Source organism: Apus apus, chromosome Z (assembly GCF_020740795.1).
Source record: "Apus apus isolate bApuApu2 chromosome Z, bApuApu2.pri.cur, whole genome shotgun sequence".
Classification (NCBI taxonomy): domain Eukaryota; kingdom Metazoa; phylum Chordata; class Aves; order Apodiformes; family Apodidae; genus Apus; species Apus apus.
Window position 1 is genome coordinate 9265862 of NC_067312.1, and position 16203 is coordinate 9282064.

General features: G+C 44.7%; 1 protein-coding gene across 1 annotated transcript in view; it reads left to right on the forward strand.

The window, feature by feature from the left end:
• UBE2R2 (ubiquitin conjugating enzyme E2 R2) overlaps positions 1–16203 on the forward strand; it is a 58205-nt gene that overhangs the window by 37606 nt on the left and 4396 nt on the right. Inside the window, exons 2-4 of the mRNA XM_051643682.1 lie at positions 4027–4113; positions 9748–9845; positions 14196–14330. Coding sequence (XP_051499642.1) covers positions 4027–4113; positions 9748–9845; positions 14196–14330 — 320 coding nt within the window. The remainder of the gene's footprint in view (positions 1–4026; positions 4114–9747; positions 9846–14195; positions 14331–16203) is intronic.

Genomic DNA, 16203 nt, shown 5'->3' on the forward strand with positions numbered 1-16203 from the left:
GCACACTGAAGTCAGCAGAAACTTGTCTGTGGGCTGCCTGTAGCAGACAATTATAAAAAAAGGACAAAATAGTTGAAAAAATACTTGAAAAACTTAAGTGCTTCCTTCATATCTGATCTTAAATTCAGTGTGCAAAGGGTACTCCTTTTCCCTGATGCTGCATCTTCATAGGGCTTGCATTAAGCTTGTGATGTTTAAAAATGAAATTTTTCTTTAACTTGCACTTCCAGAAACACCAAGCAGCTGCAGTTTTAGTTGGCCACTGAAACATGCTGGTGCTCCTGATTTCCCCAAACCAGATGGTTGTGATGCTCATGGCTTTCCAGGAAATGTCTTTCTCCCCATTCTTACCCTTGCTGCTTAAAGAAACCAGGGTTTTAGGTTTTGTCAACTTGAAAGGAGTAAAAGAAATCAGTGTCAGACTACAGAAGTTTCATCTACAGCTAGGCTGGAATAAATACTGAATTTCTAGACAGCTGAAGCTAGGAGGGAGTCCTGCCTGTGTTAGTGTTTCCCAAAGAGAGGGAGATGATATTGATACATAAGCATGGAGTCAAGTGCAAGGCAAGATCTCTGGGAAGAAAGTCACTGTAGTAATTATTCATAGTGACTGAATCAGGACTCAGTTCAGTGGTTCACAGAAACATTAGGTTTGCATTCTCAGTCAGATAACACAGTATCTAGTAAGATTATTTTTTCTGACATGCATAGATTTTGTTAGAGCTTTGCCTTACCCAAATAGAGGAAAACTTACAAGCTTGAAGTGCACACTAATGAAGGTGCAGGGGAGCAAGGCAGCAAACCAGGAAACAAAGTGACCATGCTGATAGCAGTGCTCTTAAAATATGTATTGTGGTGTAACTTAGAGGTTGAAGTTCTTGTGCAGTAGCTGTAAATGTCTGTAAAGGGCTGAATCTCCTGCTAGGCTGCTGTATTCAAAGTAATGTGAGGGAAGCTGATTCCTTTTCTTGGCACTGTGACTAGTTTTAAACTGGAGAAGGGGGGAATGGGTTGATGGCTGTTGTCTCCATGTTCCTGGTTATTGAATGTGTTCAGTGGTGTCAAAGAGCCATGGCAAGCAGGTAGCTAAAACTGAAATACCAAAACAGGTTTATTTCTGTTCTGTTTAAGCTCAGAGGAGTCAAACATATGGTTCATGCAGTAAAGCCTGGATGCTTGTAGGTGCAGGACTGAGTTGCATCTTAGTACCCCAGAATTAGTTTGGCTTTTAACTGAGGTAACAAGCTGCCCTAAAACTCTGCCACTCCCTAATACCTAGCAGCCTGGCTAAACTTTACAGAAATAGCTCAGGTAGCTGATCTGCCCTGTATCAGTGAAATCATAGAGGGAATCCTGTCTGTGAGCTACTGCTTTATTTAAAAGAAGTTTGTTACTAATTCAGCCTTTTTGTCTCTTAACATGTTTAAAATTGGGCTTTTAATGAAAACAAAACTGCAATTGTGGTTGTTGCTGCTTCTTTGCAAGCAGCCATGCAGCTTGTCTTGGAAATTCTTGGGTTCTTTAACCCACAAAGAAACTCAGACAGCAGAGTGGGTTTACATAATTTCCCAATATTTTGCTTACAGAAGAGATGCAGTGTAATTTTCTGGGACCTGTTTGTAATGCCCTGGAAAAGCATTTGGTTTCGCTTTTCAAATTCTGAATGATATCATCATAGAAACCTGAAAGTGGTGTGCTTTTTTTGATTTGGGAAAAATCCCTGACTGTAATGAGGAGTTTCCTAGCATGTTGACTTTTGACTCTGAAACTAGGTGGTAGAGAGGATTTCCTTGCATTATGCTCTATTACAGCATCTCAAAGTGCTGAACACAGGCTAGTTAGAAAAAGCTTATTATCAGCAAGTAACATGACTCTGATTTCTCTATAAACGTGCAATGAGTTACAGACAAGTTTAGGTCTTACCTACCTCCGTATGAGAAGAAAGGTTTCTAATTTCTGTCCAGTTGTGTTTTCTGGTGCCAGAGCTCAAGGAGCATCCTTCATGTGGCAAAGCAGCAGCTTTATTTAATTTGTTATTGCAGGGAGATAGGCATTTTCTTATAAAGAGTTGTAGCTGCCTAACAGGATTTAGGAGTTTGAAACAGTCTTCCAGGATCTACAGCTTCTGCATGAGTATGGAACACATAGAGACCATAACTGGTGCTTCAGGCTTAGCCCTTGCAATGGTCTTTTTGAGACAAAGCCCTCAGGGTTAGACAATTTGAGAGGAGGCAGGTTTTACTGGGAGGAATGAGACCTGCTTCCTCAGCTCCTTGACCACATCCATGGGATATAAACATGGTAATGCTGGTACAGTACTGGCAGTGTGCTTTTTTGGTCACCTAGAAACTATACCTGAGTAGAAGACTGTAGGTTCTGCCAAGAAATCTTGTAGCTAGCTCAACCCTGAGTTTTGTTGTCTCCTGCATATTTAATCTTGGTCCTGTTGGACCTGTTGGACTGTTTTATGTCTTAGATCTTACGAAACTGCACGTATGCACAGGAATGGGATTTCCTGGGAAAACCCCAGTTTTCCAGAGGAGCCTGCAGCTCCATCGTACAAGCACTTGAACTGAAGTGAATCTGCTCTGCCCCAGGTACCGCTCTGCTCTGCTTCCAGAGTGGGGTGGCATGTTATAGAGCCAGGCATGTCCTTGCTGCAGCAGCTGTTGGCTTCTGTAGTGGTGTGGTGACAAGAGACATTGGCTTGCTCCCCCTGGAGCAGTGACATTCATGTAACTGACATCAGCCTGTGGGCTAGGATTGCTTAGGCAGATGATAAATCTTTTGTTCGTGAGCATGCTGAGGCAAATGACTGCGGGGTGAGGACTTGGTGCTGCTGTAACATTCCTACATACAGTCAGTGTCATGAGCAGGCATGTACAGAGTGTAAAGCCATGTGAGCTCCAGAATTTGTTTCATAAAGGTGAACAGTGAAACTTCTTTTCTTGGCTACCTAGCAGTCTGGCCACAAAATTTGGGTTGTGAGGAAAAGGCATGTTCTGATCTATAAGTAAAACTGTAGTCAGGTGCTTTATGGCTCAGTAATGTAGCTTGTTTGGTTGCCTGCATCTTTTTCTGGGAATAAAAATTCCTGTAGTTTGTCCTGTTGAACAAGGTCAGCACCCTATGTCCAAGTGTAATGGTTAGATGCTGAAGTGGAAGCAGGTGAACCAAGATTCTGCTCTTGCCATGTGCATCTTGCTTTTGGGATGTCTGCTTCCATTGAGTGACACATGAGCCTGTCTGTGGTGCAGGGGCCAGGAAATGCTTCTGAAGATCCTATGCCAGTGGGATAGTCTACCCACAGGTGACTCAGCTCTGAGAGTCTTGACCCACGGCTACCTGCTGACCTCAGAGGCACTGGAAGGTAATATTTGCTGTCATTGCCCATCAGTAATTGCCTCATGCAATTGCACTGGTCTATTACACAGACACAGATGGTATTCAAACTTGAGGAAAGCTCTGGTGGCAAGAAATGTAGTGTTAGGAACACAGGTAGGTGAACCAGTTTAAGTCTTGTGTGAAAAAGGCAAAAAAATATTGGATCTCAATAGAGCAAGTATCTAACAAATTTTTTCTGCATAGAAAGAGTACTTTAAAATAACTTGCTCTGGCCCATGTCAAACAGGTCTGTTCACCCTAGCAAATATTTTAGCTTGCTTCTGAACCGAGAAGGAGAGCAGTAGTATCTAGTGTTCCAGGTTTTCAAATGTATTCTACTCTGTTCAACAACAGTTGTTATGTAGTGCTTCTTGAATTAGGACATGGTATGTGCCTCTGGCTTGTTTTCTGGGTGTTACCAGCCCAGGTCAGTCCTGGTGTTTTCTTGTTCAGTTACTGTTTTTCCCATAAGAAATTATGTAAACTTATACTGGTGGGCCACATGGGCACTGATCTATAAAATGAGTAATATACTGGCCTTAATTGAAATTTTTCTCCTGATTTTTTGACTGTTGTGGTTGCTTGCTGATCCGTTTTTTCCTTTGATCTGTTTTATAGCTTAAATACTTTTCTTTTTTCCAGGCTCACATTAAATTTCCTATTGACTATCCATATTCACCACCTACCTTCAGATTCCTGACCAAAATGTGGCACCCCAACATTTATGAGGTAAGGTGTCTTTTAAACAATTTTTTCTCAGGGAGAAGGCTTTCAGCTTCTTTGATTAAACTTCTAGAAGTATTGAAGGTACTACATGTCTCTAGCTATAACTGAAGTGGTTGGCTCTAGGTGTTAAATGTTATCTTCATGGTTGAACAGTTAAATGTTGCAGGAAATCCTCTTTTAGGAGGGGTGGAGCTGTTTTTGTACCTGCAAGTGCAGCAGACAGCCCCAGAGGAAGCACTATGCCTTGAAAGTGGCAGTTTTATGGGATTCTTGGACCAAGGCTGGCTGCAGGGGTGGGAGGGAGGTCCTGCCCTGCTGGTACTTAAGCAACTAGATGTCTTTACACAGTTCAAGTACACTTTAAGTATCTCCTACAAAATTGTGTTCTGAGGCAAGAAATAATAGAAAAGTCTTCTGTAGTAGCTGGCCTACAAACAAAGGGGTTTAGGCTTAGGGCGTTCCAGCTGCAGGAAGAACCAGTGCTGGGCTGGAGGCCAGCTTGAGGGGAGGAGTCATGCAGAGTCTGGTCACCCTGGGACCTGAGTGAGCAGAGACCTCTGAACTTAATGTGTGGTGTGAAGTGGCCCTGAGCTCAGTGCACATATGGGTCATGTTCAGAGGGCAGTGCTGTGGGCTGTCAAGTCCATAGTTGGATCATGGTACAACTGCATGGCAGGTACAGAACAGGAGTGGTTTTATATAGAAGGAATCCATTCAAAATTGTCACATTTCATAGAGCTGTATTTGAAAGCTGAAGACCTGTTTTGGCTCAAAACTTGGCTTTTATTGGAGTCTAGTCAAGCCCTTGCAAAACTGTTGGATTTCCTAGAGAAGTGTCAGCCTGCTAGAACCACTGGTTGAATGGTTTGAGGAGGTAAAGGCCTTTCAAGATGTTGCTGTGTCTCCTTATCACGGTCTTCCTGGAAAAGGTTCTGCAGGCTTCCTTTGGACCCAGTTCAGATCAGGAATGTCACTGCTTCTGAATAAATGATTACTTCAGTTGATGTCTTGGGCTTGGAAAGCCCTTTTCTAAAACAAATTGTTGCTCCTAAATGTCCAGCCTGGAATGAGCATGCTTCAGATGTCATGGCTAGAACCTGCACTGTTGGCTTAGTAGTAAATGGCCAAAAGCCACTCCAAATTTCAGTGCAGAACAGGACAGTAATAGACTTTAAATACTGGATGCTCAGGAAGGTTGCCCTAAGCCCAGGAACATCCTGAAGTCAGTCATCTGATAGTCATCTGAACTGTGTTTTGGGCTTTGCACAGAATCTTACATGTAGCCAAGGATGGTGTTTCTCTTTAAGGCTCTATTTCGGCTACATGGGATTTTGATCTATAAATAGAGACAACTTTGAGACCTGCAGATTATTGCAGATCCATACTGTGGATGTTAATTCTGAACCCAGAAATCCTCATGCAGGAGGTGTGTGGGAAATGGTTACCAAAATAGTATGTACAAAAGGAGTCTTGGAAAGGACTTCTCCCAGTCCTGGTGGGAAAGATGAAAAATTGGCTTTAAAAACAATTGAAGGTAGGAGGAATTAACCCAAAACTTGATGGGTGCATTTTGAGATTAGTCTTCAAATACTTCAGCTCTCAGCTTTATACTTTATGTTCGTATCATTATTTCTTGGAGCTGAGGGAATCTGAAACAGCTTCCAGGCTGTTTTGGAAGCATCATTTAAGCAATGAAGATGAGGCACTGGGATAACTCCAAGTGAAACTGAGAATAAATCAGCAAAGGGCTTGAGGATTGAGGGTTTGTCAGGAGGAGGAAAAAAAATAAATCTTATGGTGCAAGGAAGATGAAAGAAAGTAGCAGTTTACAGAATCTGCTGGTGGGACCAGATGGAGAGGTTGGTGCTGATGTTCCAGTTCCAAGCAAGGAGACTTGAGTAGCTTGTGTGTTTTTCCCAGTCTCTAGTTTACTTGAGTAATCTAGTTGAATTTTGGTAAAACTGCATTTGCTTATTCTTTATTTTTATGACATAATAGCTCTCAGTCCTAGCAGATATATAGGCTATTACCCACTGGCAGTTGAAAACCCATCTCAAAAATGTATGTAGGGACAGTCTTGTCCCTTCAGTACCCTGATCCCTAAAATTTTGGCCCCATGACACCCTTCCAGACTCTCTAGCTTGAATTCCCAAGCATACAATATTGATTGTTCCAAGAGGGAAACTTCTTACATCCTTTATTTTCATATTACCAAACACCTACTCATCCACATGCTGCAGACACAATTGTTTGAGGAACATCCCCCAAGTGCTGTGATGCTTTCTTTTGGCCACCAACACTGCATTCTCCCAGGAGACAGTTAAAGGCAAAAAAAAGGGTAAACTTATGAAAACTGTTGGTAAAACCAGAATAGGCTATGAAGGTAATCTAACATTAGTAAAGTTAATTTTGCCTTAAAATGATACTAAAAAATATTTCCTGATGGAATCTGAGAAAGGAAACTGCTTTGTTAGGACAAACTGTTTCACCAGTGTTAGTGCATGCTTGGGTATTAAGCAGTTCCAGGTGCTCTGTTGCTGTGGGTAGTTCTGATCTTGACAAAAAAACCTGCTTCAAAATGATGAGAGCTGCATTAGCACACCTGGCAGTCTTAGCGAGCCACTGAAATCTGGATACTGATCATGAGCCTCCAATGTTAGAGGAGGATCTTGTTTGGCTATAAAACAAATGACATTGCAAATCAAGGAGAGTTGAACTGCTTGGGAGGCCCTTCAGGTGAGCAGCTCTGTGTGGCTGTGATCCCTGGCTGGATGCTGTTGCTCTGAGCAGCACTGCTCCATACACTGGATCCTCTGTCTTGGAGGGTCCGCAGGATGCAGCTGAGGTGTGTGGAGAACTGCCAGCCTGCAGTCTCCAGCAGAACTGATTCACATCCACAGGGTCTCTTGTTCCTGTTGTCAACCTGTGCCTTAGGTCAGGGTGACAAGGGATAGCATAGAATCATAGAACTATTCAGGTTGGAAAAGCCCCTTGGGATCACCGAGTCCAATCACCATCCCTCCTCTACAAAGTTCTCCCCTAAACCACATCCACCAACATCACATCCAAACAACCCTTAAACACAACCAGGGATGGTGACTCAACCACCTCCCTGGGCAGACTATTCCAGTGTCTAACCACTCTTTCTGTGAACATTTTTTTCCTAATGCCCAGTCTAAACCTCCCCTGTTGCAGCTTGAAGCCATTCCCTCTTGTTCTGTCGCTAATGACCTGTGAGAAGAGACCAGCACCAACCTCTCTGCAATGACCTTTCAGGTAGTTGTAGAGGCTGATGAGGTCTCCCCTCAGTCTCTTCTTTTCTCAAACTAAACATTCCCAGCTCCTTCAAGCATTCTTCGTAAGATTTATTCTCTAGGCCCTTCACCAGCTTTGCTGCCCTCCTCTGTACTCACTCCAGCACCTCGACATCTCTCTTGAATTCAGGTGCCCAAAACTGGACACAACTCCAGGTGTGGCCTCACCAGTGCTGAGTACAGGGGGACAATCACCTCTCTACTTCTGCTGGTCACACTATTCCTGATACAAGCCAGGATGCCATTGGCTTTCTTGGCCACCTGGGCACACTGCTGGCTCATATTCAGCCACTTGTCAATTAGAACTCCCAGGTCCTTTTCTGCCAGACACTTTCCAGCCACACTTCCCCAAGCCTGGAGTCTTGCCTGGGGTTGTTGTGGCCCAAGTGCAGGACCCGGCACTTGGCCTTGTTGAAGCCCAGACCATTAACATGAGCACAATGATCCAATCTGTCCAAGTCTCTCTGTAGAGCCTCCTTATCCTCATGCAGATCAACACTCCTGCCTAGCTTAGTGTCATCTGCAAACTTGCTGATGATACACTCTATGTCCTTATCAAGATCATCAATAAAGATGTTAAACAGAAACGGTCCCAACACTGAGCCCTGAGGAACACCGCTTGTGCCTGACCCGGCTGGATTTGACTCCACTGACCACTACTCTTTGGGCCCAACTGTCCAGTCAGTGATCCAGCAGATAGTGTGCTCGTGCAGGCCATGAGCAGTGAGGGTTTTTTTTGTGAGAGTTCTATGGGGAATGGTGTCAAATGCTTTTTGGAGGTCCAGATAGACAATATCCACAGCCTTTCCTTCATCCAATAGTTGGGTCATCAGGTTATAAAAGGAGATCAGGTTTATAAGGCAGGACCTGCCTTTCATAAACCCATGCTGACTGGGCCTGATCCCCTGGTTATCCTCTGTATGTCTTCTAATAACACTCAAGATTATCTACTCCATGACCTTCCCTGGTATCGAGGTCAGACTGACAGGTCAATAGTTTCTTGGGTCCTCCTTGCTGCCTTTCTTCTAGATGGGTGTTACATTTGCTGCCCTCCAGTCCATTGGGACCTCCCCAGTTAGCCAGGACTTGAGGTAAATAATGGAAAGTGGCCTGGCGATCCCATCTGCCAACTCTTTCAGCACCCTTGGGTGTAGCCCATCTGATCCCATGTGTGTGTCTGAGTGGTGTAGTAGGTCTTTGACCACTTCCTCTTTAATTGTGATGACCTCATTCTGCATGCCCTCCCTGCCTCCTGGCTCATGGGGCTGTATATCCATGGAACAGCTAGTTCCACTGCTGAAGTGTTTTTACCATGGGTGCTGCCTGTCAGCTGAACACTTGGGGCTGCCTCTAGTGGCTTGTAAGTCTTGCCAGCAGCAGAAGGCAGCAAGCCAGCAGGGCTTGGAGAGGCCAGCAACTGCTGTCTGGCCTTGGGCCCCATCTGTACCTTCATTCCATCCAGCAGCAAGGCGTTGGGACCCCACAAGTCCCTGGAGTCAACTTCAGTGGAGAGTATCAGCTGTGGTGAAGTGCTGCAGCATTCCTGCAAAGTAACCATGTTGGAGTGCTGCTGCTGATGGAGAATTGGTTTTACAGGCTTCTTAAAGTGTTTATAAATGATGGGAATTTTGGAGCTCTAAATCTACATTCAGGCTATAACACTGGTGAGTAAAAAATAGATTGAGGAGTACATGGCTGTGTGGCGTCCATGTGCTGCCAAAATATTCTTCCTCTGATGTGCTGGAAGGAATTTTCAGTGAAGGCTTCAGAGAGCATCTCCTGCTTTTTCACCTGATATTTCAAACAGCCGTGTCCTAGGGGAGCGGTGCAAACCTGCTCCACATCATCTGCTCAACATCCTTGTGTCCCAGGAGAAGCATTGTTTTGGTATCTGAGCTAGCAGAGAGTCCTAAACCTTTCAATTCAAAAATTCCTGTAGCTAGCTCCACTACCACTGGGAACAAAAATATTTATTAACCCTACTGTGACTAAACCTCGTTTCTGTCATTGCTACAGTGCTTGCTATCTGGACACCAATTTTCTTTCTTGTGACTTTATTACTTTATTGCCTTTGTTTGCTTTGCTACATTATTTAAACCTCTTCATTTGAGATAATTTTGTACCAATTTGCAGACTAATCCTGTTTTAGCAAGGGAAATGTTTGAACTTGTAAATAGAGTAGACCCTGGGAGAATTGAGAACTTCCCAGTTCTTGCATATTTTGCAGGCTCTTGGGGTGTTCATTTCAGCTAGAGTTGGTGGTATTGTCATCAGACCTCTGCCGCGAGCCAGGCTATTCTCAAATTTTGTTTCTGTCTTGCAGAATGGAGATGTATGTATTTCAATTCTTCATCCACCTGTAGATGACCCACAAAGTGGAGAGCTGCCATCTGAGAGGTGGAACCCTACCCAAAATGTCAGGTAACTGTGAATCAGATGTGCAGTGGTGATCTCAAAGGCCTGTTGTCTCTCTCCAAGACAAAAGCCTGTGTTGTGAGAAGTTTGGAAGGGAATTTAAGACTTTGAGGGTTTTAGGGCTTGAACTGAGCAGGAACCTGACTTACCAAGCTGTCTGAAGATAGAGGAGTGCTGTGTGTCTTGATAACCTGCTAAAAATATGGAGCCTGTTTACAGGGGTTCATACTCTTAAAGGAAATTGTCTCAAATGTTCTAGCCTTTCCAAGTCCCCATACCACTGGTAGAAAAAACATTTTTGAGTATTCAGGCCCAGTAGGAGTAACTGCATAATCCTGCCTGCTGTTTGTCTTCCAGTATTTGTCCCCTGTCCTGCAGTGTAGTGACTTGAGCAGTTAGCCAGATCATTTTCTTCCTGCCAACAAAACAATGGCTGGAGAGCAGCCCTGAGGAGAAGGACTTGGGGGTGGTAGTTGATGAGAAGCTCAACATGAGCCACCAGTGTGTGCTGGAGCCCAGAGAGCAACTGCATCCTGGGGTGCATCGAAGTGTGGCCAGTGGGGCCAGGGAGAGGATTCTGCCCCTCTACTCTGCTCTGGTGAGACCCCACCTGCAGTGCTGTGTGCAGTTCTGGGGCCCTCAGCACAGGAAAGATACAGAACTGTTGGAGAGGGTCCAGAGAAGGGCCACCAAGGTGGATCTAAGGCCTGGAGCACCTCTGCCATGAAGACAGGCTGAGAGGGTTGGGGCTGTTCAGCCTAGAGAAGAGAAGGCTCCAGGGAGACCTTATAGCACCTTCCAGTGATTGAAAGGGGCCTCCAGGAAAGCTGTGGAAGGGCTTTTCATCAGAGAAGACAGTGATAGGATAAGGGGATATGGGTTTAAACTGAGAGAAGGGAGATTTAGGTTAGATATTAGGAAGAAAGTCTTAGCTCTTACATTGGTGAGAAACTGGAATGGGTTGCCCAGGGAGGTTGTTGATGTCCCATCCCTGGAGGTTTTTAAGACCAGGTTGGACGAGGTTTTGTGCAACCTGGTCTAGTGGTAGGGTTCCCTGCTCATGGCAAGGGGGTTGGAACTTTTAATGATCTTTAAGGTCCCTTCCAACCTTAATGATTCTATGATCACTAACTATGGGAGACATGCAAGGCCAACCTGTCCTTTTTTTTTCCTTCGAAACACCAGATGAATTTCAAGACACTGCCAATGAAGAACTGACTAGGTGACAAGCCTCAGCTCGTAGTCAGGAAACAGCTTTGAGCATTAATTATATCATACACATGTTTTGAGTATTTCATTATAGATATATGTTATTAATTTATATATATATATAATATAAAGATTTACATGAAACTTGTCATGGTGCTACTTCTCTGGTTTCTGCTCCCTCTTACCATGGTGCATTTTTTGGTACTTACTCCTTTGGAACGTGTTGGGCTAAAGGGGGACATCTGGGGAGAAAACATTGCTCAGCTGTATCAGCAAATGGAAATAAAACTTGTCCTTAACTGCCAGCGTCACCCGTTGTGCTGAATGCTCATGGAAACATGTCCTGCTGGGGTCCCATCTGGCTTTGCAATGCTCCAGAGTGTCAGAGAGGAGGCAGCAGGGCTGGAGGTGTGGAGGGGAGCACGCTTGTGCTGTGTGTGTAACCCAGGGCTTCTGTTCAGGTGCTGACTTGAGTAAATCCTGCTGAGTATTGACTGTTTACTACAGACAGCCAAGGCTGAAATGTCTGAAGGCGAGGAAGTGTCATTCTTCAACTCTGAGAGCACCTGTGGTTCCACCTCTAGTAGTATCAAGTGTTCTCATTAATTTTTTTAAATACAACTCAGTATGGACATTCCTGTCACTGAGCTAGATGAGACAGGCAAATATGTGATTATGGCAAACATCCAGCAAGATGTGAAGGAGGGCAGCTGTGGTCTGTGTGGCAGAGACTACTGCTTTTCTTCCTGTGTCCTCAGTCCCATAAAACTGAGGAAATGGTGACAGGGCTTAGAGTTGAGGCTCTTTGATCGCTTTAGTTGCCCTTCTCCACATCTTCCCCCCTCTCCTTTGAGGTGCACAGGCCAGAACTGAGCACAATATTGAAGGTGTTGGTACATCTGTATCTTGCAAAGATAGGGGATGCCCTGTCTCACTATTGCTTTATTTGCTGAGGTTGCCTGGTTTTGGTGGTTATGTTTTTGGCTGCCTAGGATCTGGGCAGTTCCTGTAACCAGCCCAGTGCACTAATGTGGCTGTCGGTACAGCCTAGCCCAGAACTTCTTGCTGTATACTGAAGAGCAAAAATCTGCTAGGGAAAATCTGTACCTACCTCTGAAGGTGGTTCTGAGGGGCTGCAATGTGGATAGCTGAATCAGTGTAGAGGGACTCACTCTGAAGACAACAGTGCTGTAAACACTTAAAACAGCTCACTGTTCCCCGAATGGGGTGGAGGGTGTGAGAAAGTGGAAGGCAGGCTTGTAATCCCTACTCTTCATGCTTGCATGAAACAACATGCTAGAGCAACCTGGCCTGAGAGAAATAGGTCCCTGATTGAGTTGTAGGGGGTCAGTCTGCATCCAGTCCGCTCCAGTTTGTATCTGATGCTGGGGATTTTTTCAGTCCCACATGGTTGAACTTCTTGTGGTTTTGGTCCTGCCAGATGTCAGACTGCCCAGCTCTTAAGGTATCAGAAGTGATGCAGCTGATCCAATGCACTGGTCAGGAATGAAGTGCAGAGGGCCTTGCCTCTAATGGACAGTTGTCTTGGTGTTTTTAAGTAGCTTTGCAGTCCCAGACTTTGGAGTCTGGGACATGGCAGTGGAAATCGGCTTCTCCTTGCTTTGTTGGTGGAAGTGTGGTAGAGCAGATGCTAAATCCAGACATGAATTCCTGTCCTCACCCTTTGCAGACTTTGCTCACTCTACACTAAACTGCTGCAATCATGCTGGAGCTTACATGCTGACTTTACAGCATGTTTGCTGAGAATCAAAGGCTTTAATATTAAAATTAGTTCTTGAGATGAAGTAGAAGATGGTCTCTCTTCTGCCCATCATTCCAGTCTGATCTGACAGGTTTTTTCCAGAGCTGCTGTTCTCTATGCCTACTGAATTATATCATTTGGACAGTAAATTGTATAAAGACTCTTCTGATAGCAATCTGGCCAGACACAAGGGTTTAGTTTCAGAACCTTTCAAGAACCTCAGCATCCAAATGACCAAGCATTTCCTGGAATTGTATCCCAGATATATGATCTGGGAGATGTGCTCAGCATGCATGGCTCTGAATATGCCCCTAAATCAATGTAAGTACAGCTGGGGCTATAGTCTCTTTTAATCAAGTTCTGCAAAGCAGTTGCTATGTGCTGCTGTATTTCAAGACCTATTCCTTGTCTCTTGTTCTTCCCCTCCATTTAAATCAAAAGCTGTTGCCAAGGGGACCACCTCAGGCACGTGAAGCTCCAATGATGGTAGCTACAGCCAGGTGGCCAGTGTGAAGAGCTGCCTGATGTGGCTTGCTGTAAAGTTCTGTGCTGGTTGTGGCACAGCATGAGGAGCAAGGGGCTGAATCTTTGAAGTGCAGAGGGTTGTAGGAAATGCAGAAGGGTCTGGGTGGGAGAGGTGGTGTTGGCCCATAGTAAATGCTGACAGAGCAGATCAGCTAGCTCTTTGCTGCTATTAGAAGTCCAGGAAGGGTGTCTGTGTGCTGGGGATTACATGACTGGCTCATGCTGGTTTTGCTGGGTACCAGCAGCCAAATCCTGCAGGGCCTGGGCAGCTTGCCTGGGCATTGAAAAACATCTGCACTGGCTTTCCCTTGCTGTGCTCCAGCGCAGCTGCAGCAGCCTTAGAGAGGCATGAGCTGAGAATTGAGACCTGCCCTCAGCTTCAACCTCTTAACACCTGGTGGGGCAGGGACAGCAGTGCATCTGTGTCTGATGGCCTTGGGTCAACAGTGGTCCTTCTCTCTACATAGGGCAGGCAAAGAGCCTGGCTTCCTGCTGGGAGGCTGAGTGTCACCAGGAGCAGACACTCCAAGCAGGATTCCAGCCCCGCACTATCCCTGGGTGGTGTGGACAGGCTGAATTCTGCTCTGGTCTTAGCTTTGTCCACTGCCCCATCACAAACGGGTCCATAGATGTTATGGTCTGTACTCAGATAAGATCCTTGAGGTTTGTATTTTGTCACCTTCCCTGTGTTGATAGCCAGGGTCTGAAGTTCATAAATACCTGCTCTCACTTGGAATGTTATCCTCAGCTTAAGTTTTGGCTTCAAATATGTTTCTGATGCATCACCTAAAGAAGTCATTGGCATCCAGAATCAGTGAATGCATTAGCTCTGACTCTGCTGCTGTGGTGACCTTTTTCAGGACTATCTTACTGAGTGTAATCTCTCTGCTTAATGAGCCCAACACATTTTCTCCTGCCAACGTGGATGCATCAGTCATGTTCAGGAAATGGAGAGACAGTAAAGGAAAGGACAAGGAGTACGCCGAAATCATACGGTAAGCTGAGCCATGTGTGATGTTGTGCTGCCAGCCTCCTGCTTGGAATTCTGTAAAACTGGTGCTCCCAGGGTTTGCTGAAACCAGCTTCTTGCTGTGGTTGCTTCTTTGGAGGCCAATTATAACCATCTTATTCCAAGTCTGTACTTCTGGTCCCTGTAGGATTTTCAACACACGGATGTCCTGAGCGGGACAAGATAGCAGATGAGATGTATATGCACAGAACAAGATTTATTGTAAATAGTAAAAAGCTCTTAAAAGTTAGACTAAAAAGGCATAAATCAGATTGAGTGTTAGGATATTGGGGTGGCAAAACAGTGTATTGGGATAAGGAAACAAGAAGGTACCTTAATAATAAAATACACTTTTAACTGAATAGTCACTGAATTGTTAAGGTTGGAAAGGACCTTAAAGATCATCAGGTTGCCTGCTATGTCAGTAGCTATTACACAAAAGCTAATTGAGTGCTAGCAACTTACTATTAGGCCTTATACTAGATCTACAACAATTATTAAAATAATACTTATAGGCAATGTGGCAATACAATGACTGCAGTTTTTTCTTTTAAGTTTAAAAGGATCCTAAAGTCTTAAAGTTGCAAAGCTTAAAAGTTTAAGTTTTTCTTAAAACTTAAAGCTAGCTAATGAAGATACAAATAAAAGTTCAGTTATAGGGATTAGGTATTTCTTACCCTTTATTTGACAATGACTAGGTGTCCCTTTCAGCTTCTTGAGGAGTAACCACTGGAGCAGACACTGGAAGGTAGAAGGTTCAGCACACCTTTTAGGGAGAATTTACAGGACGCTTTCCAATCAAAGATGGGACCAGGGGTTTATAGAAAAAAAAATGACTGGTTGCTGTAACTTAACTACTTATCCATACCTCCAAAATCCTCCAGTGGAGAACAAAACAAAAAAAAAGAGGGTGGGAGGGAGGAACTGAGAGAGCCTTTTTTCTCACCAAGCAAAATTTTGTTTATCCAGCCATTCTTGTTTTGTCTCCATTTTGACCTAGCTGAGGCAAAGCTGAGCTTAGCTGAGAGGCAGAGAACAGAACTGGGCTGATGTGTCTTTGAATTGTTCTTTTTTCAGACTAATCTGTCATGATGCTCTGCAAAACTTATTGGATGCTAATAAATCCCAGTCAAAGTCCCCACTTGCCTTTGAGCACTGCCTGCATTGCTTGGGTTATGATTAAAACTGACTGCATCCTACTAATTCTGTGCTTAATGCACTCATGAATCACAGCCTTGTCCCTCCAATTCAAAGGAATATCTGTTGGATTTGGCAGGTGTTTGCAAAGCTGGGTTTGATTAGCTGGAAGCACTGTTCAGTCTTGGCTGTCCTTTGCTGAGAAGTTCATGGTTCATTGGGTGCTGTGGGAGATGATGTAAACTTGAGCTGGGGTTGCTGAAGAGCAGTGGATGGGCAACCCTGACTGCAGTGGGACCACTGTCATGCTTGCCTGAGGCAAGGTCCCAGGCAGGTCCCTGCCCAAGTTTCTTGTAGTGGCCTTCTGGTACCTGAAGGGGTTACAGGAAAGCTGGGGAGGAACTTTTAAAAAGGGTATGGAGTCATAGGATGAGGGGGAATGGCTTTAAAGTGGGAGAGGGGAAGTTTAGGCTAGACGTTAGAAGGTAATTCTTTCATGTGAAGGTGGTGAGACACTGGTAGAGGTTGCCCAGAGAGGCTGGGGATATGATATATCCTTGAAGTGTTCCAGGCCAGGCTGGATGGGGCTTGGAGCAATCTAGTCTGCTGGGAGATGTCCCTGCCCATGGCAGGGGGGTTGGAACTAGATGATCTTTAATGTCCTTTCCAGCCCAAACCATTCTGTGACTCCATGAAGACCAGATTTATGCTGACTGTAGCTG